Genomic DNA, 8,511 nt, shown 5'->3' with positions numbered 1-8,511 from the left:
ATAATAATAAAAATAAAATTTAACAAAAATGTTTAAAAAGAAATGTTAGGGGGCGAATATATCTGAAAGAAAATGGAGTTTTAGTTATTCAACATTGGAAGCGTAAAAAATAAAATGAATATGGTAGCGCCAAACGGGTGACGCCCGAAATCGCGACAGACTCGTCGTACGTCATCAAACCGCGTGTAGTATAGTGTGGAAAACACATGAGTAAAAGTAGCCGAGTAGAAGTTAACGCGTTTACAGAACTTTAAAGAATCGGAGCTGTTTATGAGTTAATTCATATTTAGTCTTAATAATTTAACAAATTTAGGATTCGTTGAAAAGTGAAGCAAAAACGTTCTTGGAGCGTTGCTGTTGAAATGTCCCTGTTCCTAGTAAACAGGTAACGTAGATTTGATTTTCTGTTTCTGTTATACTCTCTTACTCTTCTGTTTTGCTTATAAAATGACGCATAACCAGTGCTGATTGTTTTAGAGTTAAAATTCCTAAAAAGGATCAGCAACTGCGCTACAAAGCTGAATTTCAGACTCACATATATAATAATAATACTAATAATACATTTTATTTGTATAAGTTCTCAAAGACACGTTACATAAATGCATAAAATAAAAACAACACAGTAAATAAATCACAGTAATTACCAGTAAAAATCACACATTAAAAGCAACAACGTGTGATATATGATAACATACATTCGGCTGAGAAACACAAGTGTGAGCTGCTTGATTATTAACATTAACGAGGCATGATATAAAAAACATAATATAACATGATGATGATAATTATAATAAACTTTATTGCAGACACAAGTCCATATAACACATCATACAGCATAAATAGTACAAAAAAGAAAAGGAGAGACAAAATGTGTGCATGTTATAAGATATACAAGCTACTGCACCTCTCAGTTTAGATGTGAATCGATAGAAGCTTTTCAGGAGACTGACTTCTATCATGTGATTCTCTTGACTTGCCCAGGCGACAGATAAAACTTAACATCAGCTGTCTGACATATGACCTTCTGTCATGTCGCTCGCAGGTACCTCGGAGAGGAGGAGGATGAGAGCGTCACGAAGGAGTCGCGGTCTCAGGCGTTGCTGGCTAAACTGCAGCAGAAGGCAAAAGAGAAGCAGAGACAGAGTTTGAAGGAGGAGCAGAAGCAACGTCCGGCCGAAGAACAGACGGAACGGCGGGATGTCAAGAAGAAAAGAAAAGCTGACAGGAGCAGCAACGAAGAGCCTCAACGGCACAAAAAGAGGAAATCAGAAGTCAGGCTTATCACAGACTCCGACCACCGTGATGAGCCTGTCGAAGAGGAAGAGAAGACGTGTTCAACTGAGAAGAAGAAGAAGAAGAAGAAGGATCAGTCAGGTGTGTGTATATCACATCATTACTACGATAAATGTTATGTCATGATGACGTTCCTTCATGGTCGATTATTCTCAACCTAGTTTATCTCAGTGCAGATAATTGGTTGCCTTCGTATTCATGCCAGCTGATGAGTAGCAGAAAGAGTCATTTAAAGCTCCAATAATTCATATTTTTATAGCAACAAAGGATCAGAGTTTAGGTTTGAGAAGTGCTTGGATTTAGAATAAAGGTCTTGAAATGTGTGTTGTATGTGATGACATCTATGATAGAACAGAGAAAAGAAGATCCCCATATTTGAGGGACTGAAAACAGCATTTTCTGACATTTCTTTATGAAAAATGACTTTTGATGATGAACAGATGATGAAAATAGTTGGTGATTATATTTCTGTGGATCTGTTAGTGGAATTAGTTTTCCTTTCATTTGTGGTCCTTCTGTAAAAAGCTGTCTCCAAACATCATGTTGGTTGTTTAGAGGACAATAACATCTCATTTAATGTGATGAACAAGTGACATCATAAGTAGACTGAATACTGACCATTGGATTGATACAAAGATGGAGTTTACCACAGCTGGAAGGGGCTGGAAAAGCATGGAAATGCACCTTGAAGTGCTTGAAAAGTGCTTGAATTTTTACTTTGGAGAAGCTGGAGGACCCCTGTATATATAAGAAGGTTCACTCCTGAGCATTCTATCATCATCTCCATAAAAGTGTGTTTAATTTCAACAAGCTGCTACATTAATTGCCCCACGTAGCTGCCTGCACAACAACAACACGCCTCCGATTCTTTAGTTTGTCTGTCGTTGGATTTCAGGCCGTGTGGGTAAAGTTCTCCCAGATGCTCCATTGAGTGGACGAGATGTTCAGGAGGACGCGGCGGCAGCAGGAGAAGAGAAACCAGAGACAGAAGATGTCACAGTAGAGCCGGCCACGGCAAAGACATTAGCTCCGACAGGGTTCACTATTCTGGGAGGATTTGAAAACAAACCTGTCCAGAAGGTACAGTCATCTCAAACAAACAGCATGAGTGTTCCTCCTCTACAGTGTTCAGGATGTGTGTGTGCTCTCTTCCTCCCTCAGGTCCACAGAGTCCTGCCTCAGTGGCTCGCTCAGCCCGACCTCATCCACAGAGACATTAAAGGCAACCTGCTGCCGGTTTCCCACCTCGCAGGACTCTCTGCTCTGCTTGTGAAGAAACTACAAAATAACGGAATCCACCACCTTTTTCCAGGTAATGGAATGACTTTCCAAAGTCCTAAGCTTTTGTAGTTGTTGTTATTATTATTATTATTTTTTTTTTTTTTATTATTATGTGATATATGTTGGTCATTTTTGAAAGCTGTAATGTTGTGAAGAACACGTCACCTTTCCCACAGTGCAAGGCGAGGTGATCCCGGCCATCTTGGAGAGCGCCCAGCAGGGCCTGCTGATTGGACGAGGCGGCTACAAGCCCAGAGACATCTGCGTGTCTGCCCCGACGGGCAGTGGGAAGACTCTGGCGTTTGTCGTACCTGTCGTACAGGTGAGCGTCCTCCTCCACCCGCCTCCACACACGCCGCCTTCCTTCTCTGAAACGCAGGTGTTCTCCGCCCTCAGGTGCTGATGCAGCGGGTGGTGCGTGAGGTCCGGGCGTTGGCCGTGCTGCCGACCAAAGAGCTCGCCCAGCAGGTCGCCGACGCACGACAGAGTGGATGTGATGTAATCCGCTGACGGCGCCGTTCTAACGCGTTCTCTCCTCTGCAGGTTTGCAAAGTGTTCACGTCGTACGCCGAGGGAAGCGCGCTGAAGGTGGTGATGCTCGCCGGGCAGAAATCCTTCGCCGCGGAGCAGGCGTCGCTCTCAGAACTCAGGTGAGTCCTTATATTCATAAAAGCATAACAAGCTTTTATATATATATCATGCTTATATTTTAAGGCTTCTATTTTTTCATTCTTGATTATTTTTGTATGTATTAAAAATGTATTTGTTTTTTAAAGAGAGGAAGAATGCATTGCCTCGTTCAAAAGTTAGACAGTCTCACTTTCAAGTTTCTTGAAGTTGAAAGAAAAATATTTTTTAACGTTGGCAGTGTCTTTCTCTATTCCACCTCCAAAGTCAATCAGTTCTTCTCACACAGGCTTTAAAAATGAGCATTATGAGAAAAAAATAAAAATCACATCAGGACGTGGTATTTGTACTCAAGGAGGGTAACGTTTACGGCTTCTTGCCTTCATGTTGGGATTTTTCTTTTAGAGGAGGCAGGAGACGCAGCTTGGCAGACATCGTCGTGGCGACGCCGGGCCGACTGGTCGATCACATCAACAAGAACTCGGGTTTAAGTCTGCAACACCTGAGGTTCCTTGTAAGTTCTTAACACGACTAATATAAAGACGAAGCACAGCAGATGTGACATCGGTGTGCTTTTTGAATTCTCTCATCAGATCATCGACGAGGCCGACAGGATGATCGACAGCATGCACCAGTCGTGGCTCAGTCAGGTGGTGAAGGCGGTCTACGGATCGGGAAGTGGACCGGACGCTGTGTCCACCTTCAGGCGGGCCGAGCCGGCTTACGTCACAGCAGCCAGGTGAGTGTGTGGCTGGGATTATAGAAATCCACACACACAGAGGAGTCAGATTATTAGGGATTTATTTTTTTATTTAAACGTTTTAAGAAACATTTCCTGACATATGACTTTGAAAATGTGTGATAGACTGTACAGTAGAATGAGTTAAAATAAGAGTAAGTAAATAAATTATAAAATGAATAAATAAATTAAAAGGGGAGAGAAGGAGGGGGGAATTAAAATACGAATAAATAATAAGAGTAGAGATTAATAAAATTAATTAATGAATAAAATGATTAACTAGATAAATAAAAATAACAATAAGTAATAAAACACATACATCTATACATCATCCTACACATTTATGTATTCACATACCTTCAAACATGTATATACATAATTAGATTAAGGCTATGAGGTATATTAATGTGTAAAAATAATATATTAAAACAGGATAAGTACGTATAGCGCAGACTGTTATTAGCGATTTAGACGGTTTAATCGTGTAACCCGACGTACGGTTTCATCACGATAAGATTCCATCTCCGTTCACGCCGTTTCCTCCTCCCAGTCTGTCGCCGCCTCGGATGCCGCTGCAGAAGCTGCTGTTTTCGGCCACGCTGACTCAGAACCCGGAGAAGCTGCAGCAGCTCGGCCTCCACCAGCCGCGGCTCTTCAGCTCCATCCACGGTCTCACCAGCACCACCCACCACGGCGGCACCACCGCCCACAAAGAGGGCGGCTTTGACTTCCCCCAAGGTCTGACGGTAAGACGTGACCTTTGACCTTCAGGAGCTGCACCGGAATGCAACTATTTAGAGAATTGGACACATAGAGCTTATGTGGAAAGAATATTTCATTAGTATTCATCTCTGTCAGCACGCAAACCCCCAATGTCACTTCCTGTCCGTCTATCTGGCTCTCTCTCTGTCTGTCTGTCTCTGTCTCTGTCCGTCTCTCTCTCTGTCTGTCTGTCTCTCTCTCTGTCTGTCTCTCTGTATCTGTCTGTCTGTCTCTCTGTCTATCATCTGTCTGTCGTTCTGTCTGTCTCTCTGTATCTGTCTGTCTGTCTCTCTGTCTATCATCTGTCTGTCGTTCTGTCTGTCTGTCTGTCTGTCTCGTCTATCTGTCATTTCTACCTACACACATGAATTATTGTGTTTATGCGTTTATTCCGGCATAGAACTCGTGTTTTATTTACTGTGCATGTCTCATCTGTCTGTTCTTCTCCAATTTATTATATTTCATTCATTCTTTTTTTTGCATGTCTTGTGTTGTGAGCCTTTGTGCATGTTTTTTATTTATTTTTTTATCATAATCTCAGTTGTAACTGTATTCTTCTATTCAGTTTTAAGCATCCGTAGATGTTTATGGATGTGTCAGACGATGATGAGACTTCGGTCACCATGTTAATGTTAATTATGATTTTAGGAGTATTATGTGCCCTGTACGTTGAGCAAAAAGCCGCTCCTCATCCTCCACTTCATCCTTCGCATGAAGCTCAGCCCCATCCTCTGCTTCACCAACTCCAGGGAGACGGCACACAGGTCGGCCCAGCACTCTCACATATCTTCAGTATGTTTTGTAAGGTTGGCCCTGACTGCTGCTGCTGCTGCTGTTCCCTCCTCAGACTGCATCTGCTGGTGCAGCTCTTCGGTGGAGTTCAGGCGGCCGAGTTCTCCTCCCGACTCTCTCCGGCCGAGAGGAAGAAGACGCTGAAGGAGTTTGAACAAGGAAAGATCCAACTGTGAGTCTGAACGCTGATGTGTTGGAGAACAAAGTCAGCTTTATCACGTTTACAAGACATCTTTTGAATATCTACATTTCAGAACAATATCTGGCTCAATCCTCAACTTAACTCAGCAGTTATTTATTACATACACACATATTGAAATGTGTTTATTTAGGATGAACCCCTTGAGATGCATCATCTTGTTTTCGAGGGGATCCCAACATATAACAGAATCACTACAAATAACCGGAAAAAAACATTAATTAAGTAACAATTAAAAATACATTTGAAAAAAGAAAGAATAGAGAAGAAAAAGAAAAAAAAGATTAATACAACAAGTACATACACAGGCAAACAAAACAAATGATATACATTACAACCACTAGGGGGCCCAAAGGCCAAAATAGATTAGAACATTACAGTGATGTTAATATTTGTTTTACAAAATGTTCTCATAACAATGCACTCATTCTGTAGATTGATTTAATTGACTCAGTCGTTTCCTGCAGCTTTAATGAGCCGTGGATTAAACCAACAGGTTGATCAGCACCGACGCCGCCGCCAGAGGCATCGACATCAACGGGGTCAAATGTGTGGTGAACTACGACGCGCCGCAGTACATCAGGACGTACATTCACAGGTGAGCTGTCCAATCAGACGTTTAGGTTTAACAACCGCCGTCTGATGCGTTCAGCGTTCGTTTACAAAGAATCTTTTTTTCTGTTTAGGATCGGAAGAACAGCAAGAGCAGGGAAAACAGGCCTGGCCTTCACCTTTCTGCTCGGCGTACAGGTAAATATACATCATTAAATATGGATGAGAGAGGCAGACAGTAGGTTAAGATAAATAACATTGTTTTCTTTTGTTTTTTCTGCTCAGGAGAAGAACTTCCTCCAGATGGTGGTGGAAGCAGGAACCCCTGGGATTCAAAAGCAGATCGTCAAACCGAGCACGCTGAAGGGAATGGAGGCCCGATACGAACAAACGCTGCAGGAGCTGGCCGCCGTCATCAAGGTACTCGGATACATCGGGTTCATGTTGAAATACGCTGAACGTCCACGTTTCAGTGCATAGCTGGTCATATGATTAAACTGAACTTTAATGTTTTAGTCATTTTGATGTAGAACAATCTCAACAAACAACAAATACCCGGCCTTTTTTTTTGTCTCCGCAGGAAGAGAAAGTCAAATGATGGACATCTGTGCCCTCACAAAGACCACACTGCATCTTTTTACAGCTGTACTTGGAACTATTTATGTTGTTTAATAAAACATAAAATGTAAAGAGTGTGGCAACCGCTGTTGATTTCAACAACACGACACATTAAAAACACCTGATATTATAACTGACATACCTGTGGGGGAAAAAAAGGTTAAAAATCTTCCAACCAAAGAAAATCACAACCAACGTCATGTCTGCTTTTTAATGAGCATCTTATTGTGTGGAAACGCATCTCATATTTATATTTACAGCATTGAGGGAACAGTTGACAGGTGTCCCTTTCTTTGAGTCCAGCCAAGTTTTAAATGGCTCTGTCCTTACAACACACACACACACAGTTAGAGGACACGTCCTGCCATCAGTCCCACTTGGACGTCTTCCTCCTCATGTATTTCTCTCCCTCGCTGTCGATGGCCTCGTAGAGCTGCTGGTTGTTTTCCTTCATGGCGTGCATGTAGCCCAGGTAGCCCACGCACAAGGTGATGGTCACCAGTCCGAACACCATCACAGGTTTGTTCTGCACACGCACACACACACACACACACACACACACACACACACACACACACACACACACACACACACACACACATACACACACACACACACACACGCACACGTTACAGCGAGGGTTTGCAGGACATTTATCTGGCTGCCCGATGAAGTGTCTCATGTAATAAATAACGATTCACCTAACATTATCCACCATCACATTACTTTCTCTCACTGTCTCATTAATAAACAAGTACTAAATATTTAAAGATGTATACTGAAAATTGCACATAAAAGGGCAATGCCACAATATTTTTTATTTTGTATTCTTGTCTTTCATTTTTCTGTATGTATACATGTGTGTATGTATATATATATAAAATATTTATATATATACTATATATAAAATATTTATAAGTATAAAATATTTATAAGTATTATAATTATGTATTTATTTGTATTTATTTTTTTAATATGTATGTTGGGCTGTATAATGTACTCCAATTTCGATTTCAAACATCTCAAGACCCAAGCAAGTTAAACCAACAGAAAAACAGCTAAAAAACAAGTTTCGTGACGTGTTTCTTTGCCCGTGTGTGTGAGTCTTACAGGTCTGATGAAGAGTTCAGGGTTGAAGGCTCGGAACAGGGTCGAGGTCTGTGCGCCCCTCAACCCGGGCATCCGGTAACTCTTCTCCCCGGGACCCTCCTTCCCTTTGCCGGCCTCTTTATCCGACATGTCCGGTCAAACACCACGGAGGACCGCTCTACGGAGAAAATATGATCATGAAGCTTCAATAGACGACTATTCTGCCTCCCTGAACGCAGCCATGTTTCCAAAGTCAACGAGAGTTTGACGAAGAAGAAGTGGAGAGTGAAGACTTGAGAGCTCACAGCGCCCCCGGTGGTTATGAGCAGAAATACTATCTGTCCATTAATTCGCTACCTGTCTCGGGTCCTCACGCGAATCCTTACTACATATCCTAGATCTCGCGATATCTCCTGCACTATATCTAATCAGCTATACTCCAGATACATTTCTTCGAAACGTCTAAATAATTATAAAAATAAAAAACAAGCAAATAAAATAAATACAATTTAAAAAGGCTTCCTGTTAGACGTTTTACTTTGAAAGGATAGATCGGCTG

The 8,511-nt window shown here is 41.8% G+C and overlaps 2 protein-coding genes across 2 annotated transcripts; one reads left to right on the top strand and one right to left on the bottom strand.

The window, feature by feature from the left end:
- The first annotated feature begins 192 nt into the window (after positions 1–192).
- Positions 193–6,991, top strand: ddx51 (DEAD (Asp-Glu-Ala-Asp) box polypeptide 51). Its single transcript, XM_084030424.1, has 16 exons — positions 193–385; positions 1,043–1,374; positions 2,189–2,373; positions 2,455–2,605; positions 2,751–2,896; positions 2,971–3,042; positions 3,118–3,224; positions 3,607–3,715; positions 3,795–3,940; positions 4,491–4,686; positions 5,351–5,466; positions 5,550–5,666; positions 6,190–6,291; positions 6,380–6,443; positions 6,531–6,665; positions 6,826–6,991. The coding sequence occupies exons 1-16, from the start codon at positions 363–365 to the stop codon at positions 6,841–6,843; spliced, it is 2,019 nt and encodes a 672-aa protein (XP_083886550.1). The 5' UTR covers positions 193–362; the 3' UTR covers positions 6,844–6,991.
- A 71-nt stretch (positions 6,992–7,062) lies between these two features.
- Positions 7,063–8,211, bottom strand: smim8 (small integral membrane protein 8). Its single transcript, XM_084030425.1, has 2 exons — positions 7,974–8,211; positions 7,063–7,389 (listed from the first exon to the last, which is right to left on the bottom strand). Exons 1-2 carry the CDS (start codon positions 8,100–8,102, stop codon positions 7,231–7,233), a joined length of 288 nt encoding a protein of 95 aa, XP_083886551.1. The 5' UTR covers positions 8,103–8,211; the 3' UTR covers positions 7,063–7,230.
- Positions 8,212–8,511: the final 300 nt, after the last annotated feature.

This window comes from Eutrigla gurnardus (assembly GCF_963514095.1).
Source record: "Eutrigla gurnardus genome assembly, chromosome: 16".
Taxonomy (NCBI): Eukaryota; Metazoa; Chordata; class Actinopteri; order Perciformes; family Triglidae; genus Eutrigla; species Eutrigla gurnardus.
Note: the sequence above shows the minus strand (reverse complement) of the source record. Positions and strands in the feature narration are given on the sequence as shown.

What these genes read in the sequence shown, in the direction of transcription:
- ddx51 (XM_084030424.1), top strand. Translation starts at nt 363, where the DNA reads ATGTCCCTGTTCCTAGTAAACAG. An exon ending in TTGTCGTACCTGTCGTACAG is followed by an intron (nt 2,897 to 2,970) that starts GTGAGCGTCCTC and finishes CTCCGCCCTCAG; the next exon opens with GTGCTGATGCAGCGGGTGGT. An exon ending in CCAAAGAGCTCGCCCAGCAG is followed by an intron (nt 3,043 to 3,117) that starts GTCGCCGACGCA and finishes TCTCCTCTGCAG; the next exon opens with GTTTGCAAAGTGTTCACGTC.
- smim8 (XM_084030425.1), bottom strand. Translation starts at nt 8,102, where the DNA reads ATGTCGGATAAAGAGGCCGGCAAAGGGAAGGAGGGTCCCGGGGAGAAG. An exon ending in CTGAACTCTTCATCAGACCT is followed by an intron (nt 7,390 to 7,973) that starts GTAAGACTCACA and finishes GTGCGTGTGCAG; the next exon opens with AACAAACCTGTGATGGTGTT.